Genomic DNA, 22560 nt, shown 5'->3' on the forward strand with positions numbered 1-22560 from the left:
CCTTTAATGTCAATAGCACAATGTCACCGACCGATATCGTTGTTTTTAAAGACAGATCGCTATTCACCAGATCACAGCCATTTGCGGTAAGAAATGATAAATACAAATATTGAAAAATAACACCCACTACAAATTATTAGAGTAGATAATCATTAATGGGGTTTAAGTGAAGAAACTATTACATTTCTAAGTCATATCCATGTCCACATAATCCTGATCATCAACCTTACTTGCTCATTCACCATCAAAATGTATAATAACCTAACAAAATGATGATGTACATTATACAACATCACTCATCTTTTACTCCGTATCATAATCATGGTCTTAAAATGCAAAATTGTCTCAGTCCTCCAATTCAACCATTGCACAAATTCAGTACAAGCATTAAGTATCTTCCATAATAAAAAAGGGACACCAGTCCACCAAGCTCAAGGATGATATGCTGCTGATGCAACACCATTGTTGCAATACGTTGCCGAGAGAAATTGCAGAGGTGCCGTTTTCGGGATTTGGTTTCAAAATCGGTTGCAAGTTGTAGTAACTATTTAGTAGACTATGTGGTTTGTTAGTTACATAATCCTTACAAACAGAATTTTAAATTAACAATAAATGGAACCAAGTTTCATATTGTCGTCCTTACACTGATGTGTCTTACATCATGCAGGAGTACTTCAGAATCAGATAATTCTATATTCTGAATGACATACTGTATTGCAATACTAAACGTGTGTGTGTGTGTGTGTGTGTGTGTGTGTGTGTGTGTGTGTGTCTCCCATCCAGCTGTTTACAAGACCATTTGTGCTCCTTCCGATTGGCTGAGAAGCGAGCAACAACAACATTTTCTAAAGTTATTTTTGGAACGGTAGAAACTTCAGCAGTTAAGTGCATCCGGAAGTGAGAATGCTACCAAGGGTCTCATTGATGTAGGTTTAACACATGATAACCATATGCCTACACCAGCATCCACAAGCATCGATTACGTACTTACTGTGGCTCTTTGTGATTATCCATAAACAATATCTTGCTTGTATCAAATGATTTGCTTAAAGCTTTTGCAGCGATTGATTGGGACAAGATTTCTTGTTCTGTAAGGAGCATCATTTGGGGAAGTCAGTGTTATTCAGTGTTTAAGGATTTTCATAAAAGTTAAATGTGCTAAAGTGCTTTTAGTAGCGTTAGAAAGCATTATATTCACATACTAATCCCAGTGAAAAATTCTACTACTTTCTCAGGTACAAAAGTACGTAATGTACATAAAGTGCTACTTTTCTATGTTTGAAAACATACTTTGCATACAGAAAACAATGCTTACTGACACTAGTATCAGGAAATACTCATAGCACCTTGAATACAATACATTCCATCCAAATTTGTCTACATTCCATTCAGTGCTGTGTTAGACAGTTTCTCAAAAGTGCTTTAGTTAAGACACTGGCTTGTTGTACCATACACATTAATCTCAATATTACATTTGTGTCTGAGTGACAGAGAGAGAGAATATGAGAACAAGATAACAAGCAGAAACAGAGAGAAAAAAGGAAATGCAGAAATACCACGTGACTGGGGGGAAATTGTGGTCCTCCTCCTTGACCGAAAACTCTTATCACATGTTACATACTTCATGTCTTCCTCATAATGATGCCATGTGAACTGACCTGGGAATGCACACTGTGGGTGTTATTCCCGAGCACAAAATACAGACAAAGTAAGGTAAAAACTATAAAACATAAATGTACAGTATGAGCTCCTTCACACATTGCTGATGCGTACACTGAGTGGGTTGCTGTCTCTGACACGACCACGCTCCTCTCCGGTTTCCCGGTAGCTCTGCTCCAGGCGGATCTTCTCTGGGTCTCCGCTGTCGGGCGTCACCCCACTGCCGTTACCCTGCTGGTACCCGCCATGCTGCTGGGCAGTGCCGCCAGTGGACGCTATGAAAACAGGTGTCGTCCTGGTCTTGACCACCTTGTCGAAGAAGGCGAAGTCGGCCACGTACTTGCCCGACAGCGAGAGGGAGACGACGGGCGGGAACTCGTAGCCCCAGAGGATCTCGTCGGGCAGGTAGGAGGTACGCACCTGGACGGAGGCGGAGGTGGGCTCCACCGTGGCACTCAGGATCACCAGCAGCTCAAAGTCGGCCAGCTCTGGGTCTGACCACCCGCCACCTGGGATAGACGGGAGGGTATGGACAGAACAGAGGACAAGGAAAACAGAGAGAGAAATGAAAGGAAGGAAGGTCAATAGACACTATGCACTGCAGCCATTTTGGAATTAACTTGGGCCCCTTCCCTGTAGTAACAGAGTCAGGGTGCTGCTAATGTGCTATTGGCTCATTGGAAACATTCCGCTACACCAGTGGGTCTCAAAGTGTCCTTGAGTGGGTTCCAAATGGACCTGTGTTACTCTGAGACTTACACTCAGAACTCTGAGTGTACAAATGGAACAAAATGGACCATTTGGTTCCATTTGTAGACTATCAGACTTCTGGTGTAAAACGTACAATATAAATGGAACTGGAGTATTGGTAACACCTGTGAAGTAAGTACATAAGGGGCCCGGAAGAAGTTCTTTCAATAATGGCTGCAGTGCAAGTGTACATATACCCTATTGAGGTATGCTTTTCAACATGCAAAGCCATCAACTGCTCGGTGCAGTACTGGCTTGGTGCTGCTCGGTGCGGTACTGGCTTGGTGCTGCTCGGTGCGGTACTGGCTTGGTGCTGCTCGGTGCGGTACTGGCTTGCCTGGCCACTGTCTTGTGCTCATTTGTCTCACTAGCCTCAAGGCCTCAGTACTGTCTCGGCATGCCTGCTCTTTGTCAAGTGGTGTAAAACATATGTTTTTCAGAAAAGTTGTTTTCTAGCAAGAGATTTCTAGCAACTCTAGAAATGTCATCTATTACTGGTAGTGGCAACATATATTAACTATACATTACACAAGATGTACTTCTGTTTTCATGAAAGATGATGCAGACCGGTGTCTTTTGGGAAAAGTATTGCATTTGCAACAGATGCGTTGCGAATCATTGGTGTGTGGGTTAGGGTCTATTACAACATAGTAACTAATTATTACACAAGATGTACTGTTTTCAAGGTGTTACTCAAAGGTTTCCATTGTAAATAACCTCAATATTTAATGCATGTTTACATACAGATTCTAAGGAAATATGTAAATTAAAATAAACAAAATGTAAGTATGTGCATAGGATAACTTTTACTTTACCAATACATACATGAATATCACCTTTAAAATGGCTTGCAGAATCGTTAATCCATACATTCAAAATTCTTTGGACCTACAGCAAGTGGGACAAATCAAACAAGTAAGCCAGGAACCCAAATGTACCATCTATAGGAGGAATAATTGTCATAGTGAATGTTGGGAAGCTTACACCCCTAGTGCTAGAAAGCATGTGATAATATTGCAGCAGTGGTAGCTTTGTGTGTGTTATCAATCCATATACAACACCATGCCAAAAACACAAATTTCAAATTTAGCCTATACCTTTACATAGAACCGAAGCATTCTACTTCAAACTGATGATTCTCTCTTATTGAGATTCAAGAGATTCAATATTTATTTGCCATGTCAACAAGTTGATAGGAATTTGTCATTGTGTAGGCACTCATTGCAGTTACGGGGATAGAGACAACAATCAGAGCTACACAGCTGCAGCCATATTTCGGCGCTGCTCTCAGCTTTCTTGCATCAGAAAAAAAGAAAAGAGGAAGAAGAAGGATAGGGGGGGTGGAGAGGGGGGGGGGGGGTGTAAGAAGACATCACATCACATTTCAAGTAAGATGATAATACTCGGCTGTGCAGGCACGTTTCTGGGTGGGGATGGGCTGGGTGGCGGGGGCTTGGGCCAGGCATAAAAAAGCTCTCTTCCTACGCAAGCCATCGAAGGGATGAGCTGCGCGGGGGGAGGAAAAAAAGATACCTAGCTTCAGGGGGAGTGGTGGGGGAGGCGGCTGTGTGTAAAGACATGTGTGTCCATGAGAACAGTTCGGTGGAAAGTTCATTTCCCATGTGTTTGTGTAAGTGTGTTCCTGGCATATCTCCCGAAGGTCATGTCACGTTGCTCATTGTCCTGCGTTTTCATGGCGGGTTCAGTGGAGATGAAAACGGCCCAGACGAAGACACAACAGGTGTCAGGGAGGGTGGGGGTTGAGGTGGGGGGGGGGGGGGGGGCAGAGGATCTTTTTCTTACGCTGTCTCTTCTTGTGGAGATTGTCAATTGGGGGGGGGGAAATCCAGATTCATGTTTAGAGCGAGGGATAGCAATATGGCTATTTCTCCTCTATGTCCGTTATGGCTCTCTGTTCAGTCATGGCTCTCAGGGCGCTGACCTGTTCCAAGATCGTGTCCATCTTCTGATGCATCTGCAGGGCGCTGGCCTGTTCCAAGATCGTGTCCATCTTCTGGTGCATCTCCCCAAGTGCCCTCCCCAACAATCTCTGCTCCAAGGCAACAAGTCTATCATGGCAGGCAGCATAGGGGCTCTGTTCAGCGTTGCCATTTTTCCAATTCTTCGGTACGCAAGACCAATGCACAGCCCAATCAGCAGAAATCTTGTCACCATAAATCCAAATAATGCCTCTTCTACGCTGATAGTCGGGGGAAGATCCATCAGGGTATTGAGCGGGCTCTCCAGAACCCAATTTACATGAGAAACAAATTTTGTCCATCACGTACAGAGACCAGCACACTAATTCCATGATTAGTTCCATGTTTTGATAGTTTCAGGGGTTTCGAAGAGACAGTGTAGAAGAGACGCTCTGAGCAGGGAGTACAGACAGGGAGGGAGAGAAAAAAGAAATGCGACCGCCCTCTTCAAGAGGCAAGCAAGATATGATTATATTACTTATTATTGACCCTCTCTTTTTGAAAAACGGTGTTTATGACTCATGACTGATTATATGTTCTCTATAACAGTGACTATACTTAACTGTATATTGCATAAGATGTACTTCTGTTTTCACGATGTTACACAAGCAAAGGTTTCCTCTGAAATAACCTAAATATGTAATACCATGATTACATGATACATAGATTCTAAGGAAATAAATATATCCTAATAAAGTGTGTAAGTAACGCATTCTACAAATGCAAAACACATGTTAAAGTCTAAAATGGCACTTTCCCGGATTGAATGGGTTAACATTAATTACATACAAGTACATTACATGCAAAGCACCTCTATGACTGGCAAAATAACAACAACAAAAAACAACCAGTACCATCTGGGGGGAATAATTCTCATGGTGATTTTTGGAATGGTATACATGCACCCCTAGTGCTAAAAATATATATGTGATAGCATTGCATAGGCCATAGGGAAATGCATTATGGAATTATGCATTTACATATTAATTAGCTTTATTACTTGTTTGGGACTCGAAACAAAAGATTTAGGACTTGAAGTAGGACTTGACTTGGGACTTAACAATCTTGATGTGGGACTTACTTGACTTGGGCCTGGACACTACTTGGACTTACAATTTGAGTTGGGAAAAGCAGGTTTCACAGCAATCTGCCCATTAGATGAGTTGAGTTGAGTTGGATTTGCAGTTGGAAATTGTGGTCTATGGGTTGCGCTAGCCTCAGGGAAAGGTATTGGATGGACCATCCAGCCAAACAGACTGACTGACTGACTGACATTCCCATCTTTAGAGCCCTGTTGCTCAGGGGGTTAAAGAAAATAATTTAGGAAAGGATGGGAGAGTTGAGGACCCATGCCGCCCTCCATATCCCAACCACCATCCGCCCTTACCCTTAGCAGCCCAGGCTCGTAGGGGACTGCTGTCATCAATGATGTGGTAGAAGGTGAGGGGCAGAATGAGGAAGGGGCTGTCACTTGACGTGTCCACCTGGAAGGGCACGTTCCTCTGATCCAGACGCACCGTCTCCCCTTCCTTGGTCAGGGATGACTGGAGCAGCTTCCCTGTCACCTGGAGGGTACAGAGTTAGCGGTTCATTCTTTTCTAGGCTACAAATAGTAATAAGTTACTAATGTAGCTTACTTCCTGCACCCTTTTGCAATGTGAATCAGATCAAGACCACTACAGGCTCCACTGACTACTATTTACGTATATGACCAAACATAAATGTCATTGGTTGCTATGGTAATGTGCCAGTGTTATATCCTACTACAACCGCATTCACAACAGGTTTTTTGGTCAGATAATCATCATCTACTGTCACCATCAGCACCATATCATGCACATTTTTTCTTCCTCATAATTAAAGACTCTGTAGTAGTCACAGTGCTAGAATTGCTACAGTCACAAAATATTATCAGCACATGTATTCCAAATGACTGAGAAATTCCAGGTAGAAATTGTATTTTGGTATTGAAGTATTTTCTTCAGCTATACCTAGATGGTTTGTTAACACTGGCCACTCTCCACTTGTGTTGAAAATGGCACATCTATGCACGGAATGTCTATGTTCACAGTCTTACACTAAATGCATGCTGTGCATGCCTCTGTCTCTTTCCTGTAGTCTTCACTACATCCTGCTTCTGCAGAACAGGATGTGAACGGTTTGTGGTCAGAGAAGTAAATACACATTCAACTACACTAGGCCCTTACAAGAGCATAGATTGCTGAAAAGGTGACAAAACGTGAGACAAAAAGGAGACCTGTGCCCTTCTGGGCACAGGTCTCCACCAGGATAGGAATGTAGGACATTGCAGCTTGCCTTCATCTGGTGGTTGGATAAAAGGGCAACAAAAGTAAATTATCCACAGATCCGTGCAGTTAGAGGTAAAAACACTTTTCGGCCAGTTATAGCGCCACCTTGAGGCTGAGTTGAAATTGTTCATGTGGCATTTCGTCCTCGGCCTAGTGGGAATGTGCGTGCACAATTTCACGGAAATCACGCGATGTGTTCATGATTTGCAGCATTTTGTTTGAAACTGAGCACTCCTGTGAACTTTGGAAGCCAATCTTAACCAATAAGGATGGAGTCTGAGAAATCTGAAAGACCGGTTTCGTTGAATGGCTCTAGAGAGACTGTGTACCAATTTGCGCGATGTTTGGACAAAATCTGTAGGTGTACTGTGCAAAAACTTGTTTTGCACAAAGCGGCCTCCTGGTGGCGCTATAACAGGCCGTTCTGGAAAGTTTGGGGCAGAGGTTCATCGTTGGCATCCAGGGAGTGTGTGTGCAAAATTTGGCATCGACCGGGTTAACGGTGGCCGAGATTAGCTGCTCACGGACACACACACGGACACACGGACGGACACACGGACGGACGGACGGAGTGCAAAACATACTCTCCCCCCATGCCTTCGGCCTGGTGGAGACAAAAATGGTTACATCTAAGGTCATGTTCCGACTCAGACAGTCTATGTGACTCCTGAGACACCACGTATGTGAATTCTCGCCCCTCCCTTTTTTATGCGAGAATGTCCAGGAACTGAGATTACAAACAAACAGAACATACATTGCACAAATAATGCACACGCTTTTGGTCCAGCAGTTACAGGACATCAGACTTCTCACACACACACACACACACACACACACACACACACACACACACACACACACACACACACACACACACACACACACACACACACACACACACACACACACACACACACACACACACACACACACACAGCAGTCATTACCTGACATCCTAGCAACAGGCTCTTGCGCATATTAGCCACTCTGATCATGAGGCAGGGACGTCCTTCCTGTGTGGACACCACAGCATGCTGGCTGAACTTCACCGTCTCACCTCGCTTCTTTGGACGAGCGACCTAGCCGAGTAAATACAGTCAGTCAGAGGCAATAAAATAAAATAAAATAAAATAAAATAAAATAAAATAAAATAAAATAAAATAAAATAAAATAACTACATGGCATCCCAAGAGTTTAGAGGGACTTATACTTTGTCAAAAGGTCACCGGTTCAATCCCCAATCCCCCTCCACTAAAATATAAATGTGACCCTATTCTAAAACACTATAAACCTTTGCTTAATATAAAATTGAAGATTAGTCCAACATAATTTTACGTGTGGACTGTGTTCCTTCCTATTCATGAATGAACATGGCATTTTAACTCCACAACCATCATAGTTTTTGTCCTATGATGGTTTTTATGATGTTCTTAGAGAGATTTTGTCCTAGTGGCAGACATTCTGCCAAACCAAATAACAAATAAAGAGGCATTTCAGACTAATTATGAGCTTGGATATGAGTTGAATACAGAACACCTGTAGAATACCAGCAGCACTCCAGGAACCATATAGTATACCACTGAATTACACTTAACAGATGGGATACATTTATTGCAGTATTGCCTCTGCACACCTTGGCCAAGAAGGTCCCAGTGATGAAGATCTCCAACAGCATGGTGATGACGAGCTGGATGATGAGCAAGATGATGGCAGCGGGACACTCCTCCGTGATGCAGCGGAAGCCGTAGCCGATGGTGGTCTGGGTCTCCAGGGAGAACAGGAAGGCCCCTGTCAGGGTCTGCATCTGCATCACGCATGGTGTGTGGTTGGAAGGAGGGTCGAACTCTGGGAGGACAGCAGAGTTGAATTATAAGTCATGTCAATTGTCCTCACCTCCATTAACTGACATACATGTGCAGTAGATGTTTTAAAAAAAGCCATATTGCCCTCGCATTGTGATCGGATCAGCCAGGCCACCTTGCAAGATTGGGCAAGCTGGTATTGTGTTCAGAACTCTAAATAGTCCAGATGCACTTTCCAGGAATATGCATACATTGAAAACAACAAACCAGCCCTTATTCATTCCTAGTCCCAGAACATTAACACAATGTTTGCCAGCAGTGAAGTCATGTCAACGCTATAATAAAGTGCAGAAATGTTTTATGTATACTCTGTGTGTGTGTGTGTGTGTGTGTGTGTGTGTGTGTGTGTGTGTGTGTGTGTGTGTGTGTGTGTGTGTGTGTGTGTGTGTGTGTGTGTGTGTGCGTGCATGCGTGCGTGCGTATAGGTAGGTAGTAGGTAGGTAGATATAATTCCCATAGTCAAAGCATCTGGATGGTGTGGAAACATGTTTATCACCTCTACAAGTTCTCCCCCTCACCACAGCATCACTTCCTTCAGTTATACCACATAGAACAAGACTCATTTCACACCCACCCACTTTCCAGTGAAATGTATCAGAAAGGATAGTGGGTGATGGGGAGGGGGGGTCGTATCATAAGCAACAGTAATACTTTTTTATTTTGTTAGTTTAGACTACACTGTTTGTCTGACTGAATACATGATATATTGTAGTTATAGAAAGCAGATAGCAATATTATTGTAATGAGTAAATAATGTGAAGCATATTAACACACCATCTAACCCTAACATCACTTATTTTCTTTTTGTGAACTGTTCATTTTTCTAGTCAATCTATGCCAATTCCAATGCCAATGTGTAGTCCCACAAGATTTCTATGCAAGTGATTTTTTAAATAACTCACATCCATCCACAACTGATAGTGCATTATCATCTTAATGTCTGTGAAGCAGTCTCTCTCTATCTCTCTCTCTCCCCCACATCAACTGAACTATGCTTCACTACTCCTATACTACTCTTTTGCGCCATCTAGGCCTAGAGCTGAGCATTGCTGCCCCCCACTGTGAACTGCTGATGTAGCCAAAGTGATCTATTCTGTAGCATAGATATAGATACTGTACCTCATTGGCCGCTGATGTTCATTGGAGCGATGCTTAATGTATGCCCCATGTACATGTCTATTGAAGCAGAAGGTCTCTCCACTATGTATGTATGCCCCATGTACATGTCTATTGAAGCAGAAGCTCTCTCCACTATTAATGTTATGAAAACATCATAACTCGCTGATTTATAACAGATTTTTAAGGTTTTAAGGTTTGGTATGTCATAAATGTCAGATATACTGTAATTATGTTATGAAAAAAAAAATTAACCAAATATCCCGTATCATAAACGTGCGTAGATACTAACTGTAATGGTTAGGAAACAGAAAAATGTACAGACGCTTACAGTGTCTGTACATTATCCCTTGTCAATATGGTGGAGAGACTGGCGACATTGATGTACGAACCCTCTGTGGCCAATGAGGCATCTACGCAGGGGCGCCGATTTATGATTTTGCCAGTGGGTGCGCAAAAACCCCCCCAAAGAAAAGGTGTTATTTGATTTAAACCTTTAAGGAAGAAGCTATAGACTAGAGTGAGACGGATGGGCAATATCCTCTCTCTCTCTCTCTCTCTCTGTGGCATTTGAGCGAGAGAGAGTCAGAGAGTGAGAAAGAGAAACAGAGAGGAAGCGAGAAAGTAAATGCAGGGTACATTTCAAGTTGTGCAATTTGATCATTTGTGGATGATAACTATTGGAACAAGGAATTAATAAAATGACAGAGAGAGAATGACAGACATCCCTTCAATATTACGTGTGTTATACGACTGGCCCGGTTTGACATTTCAGAGGTCTGCATTCCCAGTGAGTTGCCGTCTCCTTAGCTCTGGTCCATAGCTCTAAACGCATTAGAGCTATGGACCAGAGCTACTGTCTCCTGTGGGTGCTCGAGCTCCTGAGCACCCATAGGATCGGTGCCTATACATCTACGTATTTATGTATATGCCTCCGGCTTGGCTCCGCTCCTACAAACACAATTGGCCGTGTTTGCAGGCTGGAAGGCACCAAGGGTGGTGCAATCTCTGTCACTGCACTAGAAACGTTTGCAGGTTGGGACAACTGAGAGGGATAGTGTGTTCCTCCTCTTTTACCCCGTCCCTGTGAAACCTCTCACTGTCGAATGAGAAGAAGTGGTTTACACAGTGACAGGGAGTCAGGGACTATAAACACTTGGGTTTTGGCTTTTGGGAGATTGGGGGGAATTGCCAAGAACGGCAGAATTGGGAGAAAATGAAATGAAAGAAAAAAGTATGAGGAAATCCCCTGTATCCTCTGTCGCTCACCCAGCAGGTCTCCGTGGACCAGCGCGACCAGGTACCAGAGCATGCCGAACAGGAACCAGGTTCCCGTGAAGGTGAGGGTGAACAGGAAGAACTTGTAACGCCACTGCATGTCCAAGAAGGTCGTCCACAGGTCACGCATGTACAGCCCGGTCCGGCCGCTGATGTGCTCGATGCGGACGTTGCTCCGCCCATCCTTGGACAGGACACGCCTCCTCTTCCTCAGGGTCCCGCCGCCGCCAGAAGCGCCCCCTCCCAGGAGGGGCTTCAAAACGTCCGTCTGTGTCTGGGAATGGCACACCTTCTGGGAGGAGGAGCTACGAGAGGAAGGGGGTGTGGCAGATGTCATCTGTGACGGCACAAAGGTAGTGAGATGTTAGGTGGTATACAGTATAGTCTACAAATCTACATATTTGTATTGTTAACCAGCTAGCATTGTTAATATCACTTCAAACTGCTGTAAGTTAATTATGTTGTAAAATATATATCCAGCTAATCATTGCTGTCGGGAAGAACCTTGTATATCAATACATTAATACCGTAACACCCTACTTTGTCATACAGTGTCACACAAAAGTAGCAAAATTAGCAAATCTACAAGATTTGATTTTGAATCCTGAAAACTTAGTAACAGTTTGGGATATTTGACATTTCCACCCGACAGCAACAAAATGTTAAATTCTATCCAGCTTCAAATCATAATCGTAGAAGACAACAGTATTTAAGCATCATACCGGTGGTGTGACATGTTTAGCCCATTCACTACAACTCACAGTTGCACTGGACATTACTGCTGGTATTCCAAAGCAGGTCATTCATTTCAGTATGATATGAAAATCAACTTGCAAAGAATGGAAACTTTCTTGAGATAGTAAACACAAGTTTTTACTGCACCATTTATTGTGTGTGTTTTGTATAAGTTATATTTTCCTGACTTTGTATGAATGCAAACAATCACAAAAACTAAAACATTAATGGAAATAAATGGTCTATATTACGTTGGCTGTACTGTAGGCTATGTCTGCAGATGTGAGTAGACAATGACATGCATTGACACCGGTACAAAATCTTTTAATCACACCAAGTGAAATTGCAGTGTCAAAAGGAGATTTGTTTTCCTTTGGACAATGCAAGCACGCGCGCACATGCACACGCACACACACACGCGCGCACAAACACACACACACACACACACACACACACACACACACACACACAGACACAAAACAAGGTCGAATTACAAAATATTAGCGCACACAGCACTTTAGCATTGAGTACCACCAAACCACACAAAGGTACAATAACACGTGACACTCTCACTTACATCCATCAAAGCACGTAGGCCAGGTGAGCACGGCAGAGTGAGAAGGAGAGAGAAGAGGATGAGCCGTGACGGCGGAGATAAGAGAAAGGCGATGGGAGAGATAGAGGTGCAACATTACAGGGAAGATGTACATTGTCCAGACAAACAATTGACACAGGGCCTCATTTAGGAGACCGGAGAAAGGCCGAAACTTGAACGAGTCAATTAAGGGAGCAATCTCCGTCCCAAAGCTAGCTGGTTTATCTAGATGAAGTAAAGAAAAGACATTACTGTGTGGATTGCAACCATCGAGGCCTTTAGTGGACAAAGAGTGAACTTCTGACTGGAAACAGGAGACGGTGGTAAGAGTTTGCTAGGAAGTGAGCCAACGCTTGGCTATCTGGAGAGAGGTGCCCTGTTCCTGCCTTCTGTTTCTCTCTCTTATACTCTTGTATTTCTTTACAAGAGTTTCTGTCTGTTTTCCCCTGCTGAATGTTGTGTTGTTTCACGCCCTGAATTTTCCTTTGAATGGCTTGCTCTCATGCTTACGATATAAACACCGGCTCATTAAAAGATTATTCTCTCCCCCCCCCCCCCCCCCCACACACACACACACACACACACACACACACACAGTACACAATCGAAGTGCAAAATACAAAACAATAAATAGAAACACTGATCAAGGCTTATGTAAGTAATTAACCTTGATTTAATCCCACTTGTGCCGCTATGCAAGGTTGGGCCCCCTTGGACATCTCACAATTACCGTACAATGACAGCATTGAAACTCTGGCTTTCCCTCGGTGCGTTCCCTCTCACCCAATAATCACACTCACACACATGCTGTACATCCTGAAAACACACACACACACACACACACACACACACACACACACACACACACACACACACACACACACACACACACACACACACACACACACACACATCCATATGTTCTCTGCCATACGTCACGCTCTCACAGCACGCAAGCTCTGTCCCACATTAAACAATACAAGAGGATACAAAAGACGACTGACCTCTCCAACAGGATGTATTCCATCTCCATGGCAACACATCAAGTTATGGCTCCTGTGATACGGTGACACTGAGGCGGACCCGGTCACCGAAATCAAAACTTTTACTCGTCTTTACAAACTACAAAGGAGTGTTGTTATCCAGATCTCTCTCTCTCTCTCTCTCTTTCTCCTCACTCTCTCTTTCTCTCTATCCATTTCACTCTGTCTCTCTTTCTCTCTCTCTCTCTCTGTACATAGGAATGCTTTGTTTGGGGGCCGAGATGAAAGAAACAAAAGACACCATTGACAAAACCAACTCTGTCCGTGTGTGACTGTGTGATGGTGTGTACATGTGTGTGTGTGTGTGTGTGTGTGTGTGTGTGTGTGTGTGTGTGTGTGTGTGTGTGTGTGTGTGTGTGTGTGTGTGTGTGTGTGTGTGTGTGATGGTGTATGTGTGTGTGTGTGTGTGTGTGTGTGTGTGTGCGCGCGCGCGCACACGCTTGTGCGTGCACCTGCGCACGTGAATGAGTGAGAGATAACGTGATTCTGTGTGAATATCTGTGTGTGTGAGTGAGTGAGTGAGTGAGTGAGTGAGTGAGAGAGAGAGAGAGAGAGAGAGAGAGAGATGATTGAACGACGAAGAAAGAGAGAGATCTGTGACAAAAGATCCTCATTAGCATTCTAGTGTGGAGTAATCCCCCACCAGCTCTCTCTCTCTCTCTCTCTCTCTCTCTCTCTTGCTCTCACTCAGGGGTCATCGCCATGTTGGCTTGTGGTGGGCATTTTTGTCAACATTCCATTTTTGCCATGGACATACACTATTAGTAATATTACCAGAACCACATAAATAGATAGCCCTGAATGACCATAACAGGTCTGTAACTCTGAAACTCTCAAATGGACCCTTACGGTCCATTTGGTTCCATTTGAAAACTCAGAGTTAACGGGGTCTTTGCGAATAAAACATTTCAGAACAACTAGTACTAATGTGCCATAGTGTCGTTAAAAATAGGCCAGTAAATCAGTATCATACAAATTCAAAATAAGAAGGATTAAGAAAACCTGGAGACTTGACATTCAGTAAGTGGGTGTTATGAATCAAAATAAGAACATTATAATGGTGTGTAAAACAAAACATCTAAAGTTTGCCACGGACACATTTGTCCGTGGACGGACATATTGGTGAGTCCTACTCTCACGCTCTCCCTCGCTCCCTCCCTCCCTCACTCTCAATCTGCGTCCCTCTCGCGCTCGCCCTGTGCAATCTCTGTGTGTGTGTGTGTGCGTGCGTGCGTGCACAAGTGTGATTGCATTCTCATATCTCTCCCTCCAATTCCCGTAAATCATTGACTATCCCTCTCACAAATGTAACAAGTTACGAGCAATAACTATTATCATTATATGTCCCTTGCACACTTTGCTATGTGATCACATGATTACTGATCATATTAACATATTATTATTTCCCTCGACACCAAATCTATGAGCAATGTGAGCTTGTACATCTGCTATTTTTGGCTAATGTTCCCTGCAGTAAAAGAATGATTGTGTTTCAATGGGAAAATGCAGATGCTGGAGTGATACAGGGTATGAGTCTGTTTTACGTGTGATTTTCTTGTAGGGTCTTTCCCTTCTTTTTTAAGAGTTTCTTTGGGTTTGCTTTTTGACGTTTTCATTTCGTTTTTTGTCTTTCCAATAGGTTGTATCCTATATTTTTGTCTATAGTGTCTAGTTATGGTTTTGTCTTGGTTAAAGTCTGGTTTAACACTTCACAGCTTTGCCGTTCCATTACGGATTTGATCACTTTCACCACTGCCTATCTTGTAACTGGGGTTATGTAACATAGATCTAGTGACTAGTAACCCTAACCCACATCTACTCAACTGAGCTTCAAAGTTCACAGTTACTGGAACTACTAGATTACACAGGAGTTCACACATTACACACATTCGTTTAAAGCTGACCATTGCTGCCCCCATCTGACTCATATTATGAACTGCTTACTGTATATTATACTTACTTAAAAATACTATTAGTGACAGTGATTTGGTTCACAAATGTAATTCCGCCATAAACTACGTACGTACCTTTGAAGGTGAATTCTACCGGCTGCAAACTCAGCTGCTCTCCAGGTGCATGCTGAATATCATATATTTGAGTTCCCCATATAGTTTCTGTGAAGTTTACATAAATTGCAGACAAGGATTTAAGTTGTTGTTACTGTTGAAGTGAAACATACAGTCTATCTCATACTTGGTCTAAAGTGATTCATTTATTGGTTGCATATTCTAAAACATCAGAAGCTTAATAGTTGTATTAACAGGAAAATAAATAAATAAAGAAAATATATAGAGGAGATCTTTTCTACCTGCCACAATAAGACTACGGTAACTCCTCCGCTGGTTGGCTTGATCAGACTGATTATGCATGCATGTTTCATGATATTGATAAATGCTTTTATGTGATGTATTCCCATGCTTTTGTTCTTGCTTAAATGTAAGTCGCTCTGGATTAAGAGCGTCTGCTAAATGCCTAAATTGTAAATTGTAAATTGTATAACGAATTTACACTGGTATAGTGTTTGGTCTTAGATGCCTATTTTAGATATTCTTATTATAATTTTGTTATTTTTATTGAGGTCTCTTTTTCTTGCCTGTTTATGAGAGCTGCTGTAACACTTAAATTTCCCCTCTGGCCTGAATAATATACCTATACCTGTACCTACCTACCTAATATATTAAATGTTATGTTATGTTGTGATTTCCTCATATAGTCTCATTCATTCCACATCAAAACCAACAACAGACCATATGACATTACATATAATAGACATAGATTACAGTGGCCACTCTTAGTCTTAGCTGAAATACAATACACCTGTTAAGGATCGTTTCCTCTAGCCAGTAGACACTGAATTATATTAGACTTCTTGAGAAATTGCGGAAACTACAGACATGCACATATTACAATTACAGGCTACAATGTGACATTCATTGCATGATGCACACATATTATACAAACTGACATAAATCGCATGATGCACATATATACTGTATACAATGTGACATTAATTGCATGACTATTTCCATCATCTTCATTCAAGTATGCTGAAAAGGAAAAACTGTTTACTGCTTACCTTTCAGCTGGGTTTGTAAACAGTGCCTCGTGCAGGAATGGCTAGAAAGCTGGGGTCGTCAATTACCTCTCATAAGAACGAGGCGATTGTGGCATGCACATGGCATGGTCACCATATACGCATGCTCAAAAATTGTGATTAGCTTCAAACGCTTGCGTTCCTCATAATCATCATCATCACCGATGCACCGCTGGGGGAATTGTGGGGACTGTCATTGCTTGGGCTCCCGGTTTTAACCCGAAGCCCACACTGCTGCTGGCAAAGTCTCCCTGGAGGAAGGACAAGAGTTGGCTATAAGAGGAGGCCCCTCACTGCCATTATGCTCACAGTCGCTGCAATTACTGTAATGATCACTCCTCCTTACTGTAATGATCACTCCTCCCAGGGTAGAGTCAACATTAGAAAAAGTTATCTCTGAAATATTGAACACCCCCACACACACACACATACACACACACAAGAAGAAGAAATAACAAACTTGTATCCTTATGTAACAGACAAGACATAATTGTATGCCAGCTTGACATACAGCACAAATGCATTCATGCACAGGGGGCCACACATGCAAAAAGACCCCCCACCACACACACACACACACACACACACACAGGCAGGCACGCAAACACGCACACACACACACATACACACACACCACAAACACATCACTAGACGCACGCTTATTCTGGGGTACCCATGGTGCTCCCTATTCACAACTATTGTGTGTTCTGTTAACAGTGGCCAAGAGCGTCCCGTCCGTCCGTACAGAGTGTCCCGTTTAGGCTCAAACGTAGAGGGGCGTCCGTGAGGTGAATACAGCCCCTGTTCTGGCTCATGGGAGGGTGACAAAGCATGATTTCACTGAGAAAGCGAGAGGTGGAGGGGGGTCGACAGGGACCACTGCTCGAATCTGTCCAGTGCAACACTCAAGAACACTTTTCTTTTCAAAATGGTTGATGAAAGGACAATATATATTATGCACCATAACCAAAGGGCCCATCAGGACATCCTTGACAAACAACCCAATCCATTCAGCTGTGAACATCACATCAGTTCTCTTTCACTGTGAGGTCCTCCATCTAGATTAGAATATAATTTGGAGAGATGATGTTTATAAAATGATTGCTTTTTAGAAGAAAAAGGTCCTTCTGCACACCTACAGTGGACAGGTGCGTCGGATAACTGGAAATGGAAGAGAAAAAAAGGATTGCGCACTTACAGAATTAGATTTATTGAGCAACATTTCAGTCTTCATTAGATTAGATTAGATTAGATTAATCAGGCCTGCATGAACATGAAGGTCTGAACGACCGAAGTATTGCTCAATAAATCTAATTATATAAGTGAAGACAGTGTGCGGGATCCTTTTTTCTCATTTTCTCTATAAAATGATTGCCAACATGAATCTCAAATTTGTTTGAATGTGTATTATATACACATACATACATACATACATATATATATATATATATATATATCATGTGTTATACCTTCAAGTCATTCAAATGCATTTCCTTGCAGAATCCTGTGCAATACTAATTGTAGAACACAGCATATTCCTGTAGGTTATGTTGGGTTTCCTTTTTGTTATCAGGAAATCTTCTATGATGTGGAAATTGACTGATCTACCTTTGGAAAACAAAAACTATTTCATCAATCTGTGTACAATAAGGTATGTGTACAATCTTTTTTTTTTTTTATCTATTGTAGTCTAATACCACCACCCAAGTGTGCCTGTAAAACAGAAATACCCAGTTATTTCAATTTGACAAAGTTCTGTCTTCAACATTTTGTGTGACTTTCATTTTTGTACTTGCACATTCCTGTGCTTTGGTGATCGTTGCCTAGTTTAATGATTCTTCCCAGGAGAGAGTCACAGTGAGGGTCTCTGGCTGGCTTTTCTTTTTGATTAATAGCCTTAATCCCAAATTATGTTAATATGGTATAAGCAAACTAACACAGGTGCTAATGAAACAAACCTTTTGACTGATCCACTGCTAAACACACCGTCCCCGCTGAGCATGTGACGACATCAGACACAATTATTAGGCTAAATCGGATATTAGAGAGAAGGGATGAAAAGGAGGCGTGTGTGTGTGTGTGTGTGTGTGTGTGTGTGTGTGTGTGTGTGTGTGTGTGTGTGTGTGTGTGTGTGTGTGTGTGTGTGTGTGTGTGTGTGTGTGTGTGTGTTGGTTAGTCACTGCGCTTGGCTCACAGCAACGGTGATGGTGGCTTTACCTCCGTTTTATTCATCCTCAGAAACCTCCCTCCTCTCTCCCCTCTGCTCTTTTATTTGCTTTTCTTTTCGGTTTTCTTCTAAGCTCCGTGCAGAATCCCTTCCTTCCTCTGTGTGGTATCCTGGATGATGTGAGAATATGTTGACACAGGGTTAGTCAAAGGGAGTTTAAAGCACAGAGGGGTTCGTCTGCATTCATCTAATTTATATACAGCAGTTGTTTCCAAACTTTTTAGCTCGACCCAAATGAGAACTTTGATGTCTCTCCGGGACTCAAACCAGTGAAAATAGCAGATCTGAAGAAGTGATGTGACCTTGTAGATCCGATTATTATTTTATTTGTTTTGTGTGTTAATGACATTTGATTCGTGAAACGTTAACATTAAATTACATTTGAGCAGATGAGTGTGCAGGTTTACTCTTCATACATATTTGTTTGCCAATGGGTTCCCAGATTGCTCTCTTCATACTTCCCAACCTGTATTCTATTAGTCCAGGGGTTCCCAAACTGTGGTGCGTGCACCCCCTGTGGTGCCCTCTGGGGGGGTGTGGCATAAAAAGGCTAATGGTGGTGCTATGGTAATATTTTAAATATATGAACATATCTGCCAATATATGGCAAGTATATAGTAACAGAATATATTCTGCATACATGCCATGTGCATATGGATATGAAATATGTCTCGTATATAGCTTATAAAACTAGTAACAAGAAGATGTCACCCATCTCCCTACATTACATTATTATCCAAAACTTTAACCCATTGTAATAGGCTCTATGCACAGCAGCCATATTGGAAAGAAATTGGGCATCTTCCTTCACAGGTCTTAGCAATGAAAGGTGTAGAAATGGAACCAAATGGACCCACAAAGGTGCCATTTGGAACCACCTCAAGAAACCATGGGTCTCAGAGAACGTAACTTTTGAGACCCATGGTGTAGCGTTTCCAGTGAGCCACCATGCACAATGTCAGCACCCCTACTCTGATTGTCCAGTCCAGAATCAAGCCTTCATTAGTGTCGTTGGTAACACCTGTGAAGGAAGTAAGAAAATAAGGAATAGGCCCAATTTCTTTACAATATGGCTACTGAGCCTATTCTAACGTCTAAGATTCTAACACAACAGCACATACATACACGCTGGCTGGTAAGGACAGGAGGAATGGTTTCGGTCTAGTCGAGTCTGGCAGCTTTATAGTCCAGTCCATAACCACAGGAGCCAATCACCTGGTTCAGCACACACTCCCACACAATCAGTGGCCACTCACACTGACACCACTCATCACCCTCAATCACACTACTGAGGGGAAAGGACAAGTGTAGAGGCAAAACAGCACACTCCACAACAGAAAATACACGTAGCCTATACTGTGTAGACTGTAGAGGGTAATTCACTTTGAATGTCACATGAGGCATCATGTAATGTCTGATGTCTCAAACTGAGAACGGAATTGGAGGACAGTATGCGGTTGGCCAGGGAATGAGAGATTGATCAATTAAATCAGCATTATCATTATTGTCACATATTAATAAATCAGTGTATTGCATTAATTTACTTTCCAATAAACATACGGCATCATCATTCTAGTCATTTTTTTGCTTTTCTACAAAAATACATGTAACACTTCAGACACTAGATGGCGACAGATACTGTGTGTGTGTGCGTGTGTGTGTTTTTTGATTGATTGAAATATTTATTAACAGTTTGCAGAATTACAGTACAATTCAAGCACAAACTCAATACAAAGACTGTTAACTGTGAGTGGACGACCCAATTAAGCATTACACTTGTTTACAACAGGGTCCACATTGTTCAATTCATCAAAACATTTAGAGACATACAAATAGACACTTCTATATATTTAAAGAACAGAACAGGAATTTATCATATAGGAAGCAAAAAGGGAAAAGATACATATACAGTGAGGGGGAAAGGCGGGGGGGGGGGCGGTGGGGGGGATTCAGATTTTACAGGGGCCAGTTTCTAATTGCAGCCATCCGTAGGTGCCCTTTGAGAGCGGTTTTGAAGGAGTCACATGTCTTAATGACTGTTGGTAGGGCGTTCCACATTTTGGTGGCATAGGAGCGAAAATAATTTAGTCCCTTGTTTGTGCCGAATCTGGGTTGTACATGGTTTGTTGCACTCCCTCTGGTGTTGTGGGTGTGGACTTTGTTTACATTAAGGAAGTATTTAGACAGGTACATGGGTATCTTGGTGGTGTATCGAATCTTGTGGACCAGACCCATTGCAAGATGCTGTACTCTGTCATCGACCCTAAGCCATCCCAGCCTGTCAAAGTGGGCAGGGGTGAGGTGGGTTCGGGGGGTGAGGCCAAGTAGGAGCCTGACCAGTTTGTTTTGGGAGGTCTGGAGCCTTGTTTTAAGGGCCTTTGAGGTGCTGTGGTACCAAGAGGTGGATGCATAGTCAAAGAAACCTTGTACGAGGGCTCCTGTTAAGGTCTTCAAGGTGTTTTTGTTGACCAGTGAGGAGATCCTGTAAAGGAATCTTGTCTTTGATTGACTTTTTTGATTACGTTGGTGGCCATTTTATCACCGGAAAGATTGGCCTCCAGGATGGAACCTAGGTAGGGAATTTCATCTTTTCGTGTGTGTGTGTGTGTGTGTGTGTGTGTGTGTGTGTGTGTGACTGTGTGTGTGTGTGTGTGTGTGTGTGTGTGTGTGTGTGTGTGTGTGTGTGTGTGTGTGTGTGTGTGTGTGTGTGTGTGTGTGTGTGTGTGTGTGTGTGTGTGTGTGTGCGCGTGCGTGTGTGTGTGTGTTGCCAGTCCACTGGAGAGCAAAATATCTAAACTTGACTCCACAGACAATTGGGTATCCAGAATCCAGATGTTTAAGCTTCCAAGTAGGCATATCAACAATAGTAGCCTAATAATAGGCTAGTAAATGAAAATGAGAGTTAAAACATTAGTTTAATGTGCAACATTGGTTTAACAGTAAATAACCTACAGTATAAGTGTATAGACTACATAGGGTATCTGCACATTTCTAAAGTGACAATTTAATGACTTAAGATCTTGTTAATACCGACGCCTTGCAGTGCAAAAGTGGCCAGTGCTGAACAGAATCAAGTGCACTCAGGTTCACATCACAGGTTTTTGTTTTCTTGCAACCTCCATCCTTTTGTTGTTTCCATAAAAAGAGGAAAGGGAAGAAGTCAAGAAGAAGAGGGAGAAATATTAACAAAAAATAAACTATGTTACCTATCCGGTGTAGTATGTACCTGAGGTTAGGTGTGTGAGCATAGTAGGCCTACAGTATACAATACTGTAGAGGCCTATACATAATGTGGACGTTAGGGTGCAAGAATAATAAAATATCACTATTCTTATAAATCCCTATTCTTTAATTGAATAAAATTGGTATCCTAACCAGAGAATCTCAGGTGGAAACCAAAACGGTTCCTTTTAAATTAATTGATTAAAAAAACACACCCGTGTGAAATGAGGGGCGCTCTTATCATCATACCTCATCATACAGGTTTATGTTTATGTTTATTTATTTGATATGGACATAACAATCACATTGCTCATTGCACAATTGCACAACTTGTAGATGTATCGTTTACAGTGTGTTAGCACGAGTGCTAGTTTTCACCACTTGTCCATTGGAGACTTTTCTGAAAATACAAAGTTAAAAGAACACCCAATCTAAAAATAATGCATCATGTGATTTTGGCCAATCACAATTTGTGTTCTCACTTTTGTCTTGTGTTTACACACTTTTGTCTTCAATGTTTGTATTTACACTTCCAATAGCCTTTCCAGATTTGTTTTATTATTATTTTCAAAAATGCTATTTATGAATAGCCAACGTAAGAAATATGGATAAAGTGGTTAAAATTAATGTGATGCTGAATTAAGGTTCTCAAACTGAGAACCAAAATCTGTCCAAAATCTGCACTTTTTTC

At 42.2% G+C, this 22560-nt stretch overlaps 1 protein-coding gene across 2 annotated transcripts; it reads right to left on the reverse strand.

The window, feature by feature from the left end:
- Nucleotides 1–1671: 1671 nt before the first annotated feature.
- On the reverse strand, nt 1672–13446 carry LOC310870421 (ATP-sensitive inward rectifier potassium channel 10-like). 2 transcript variants are annotated; one of them, XM_083781646.1, is made up of 6 exons: nt 13288–13446; nt 10945–11258; nt 8331–8542; nt 7645–7776; nt 5776–5953; nt 1672–2168 (listed from the first exon to the last, which is right to left on the reverse strand). In XM_083781646.1, exons 1-6 carry the CDS (start codon nt 13314–13316, stop codon nt 1753–1755), a joined length of 1281 nt encoding a protein of 426 aa, XP_083637772.1. In that variant the 5' UTR covers nt 13317–13446; the 3' UTR covers nt 1672–1752. The 2 variants fall into 2 exon arrangements, with proteins under 2 accessions (XP_083637772.1, XP_083637771.1); XM_083781645.1 differs by having other exon boundaries at nt 10945–11290.
- Between the last annotated feature and the right edge of the window lie 9114 nt (nt 13447–22560).

The sequence above is a fragment of the Protomyctophum parallelum genome (assembly GCF_964188405.1).
Source record: "Protomyctophum parallelum genome assembly, chromosome: 14".
In the NCBI taxonomy this organism is placed as follows: domain Eukaryota; kingdom Metazoa; phylum Chordata; class Actinopteri; order Myctophiformes; family Myctophidae; genus Protomyctophum; species Protomyctophum parallelum.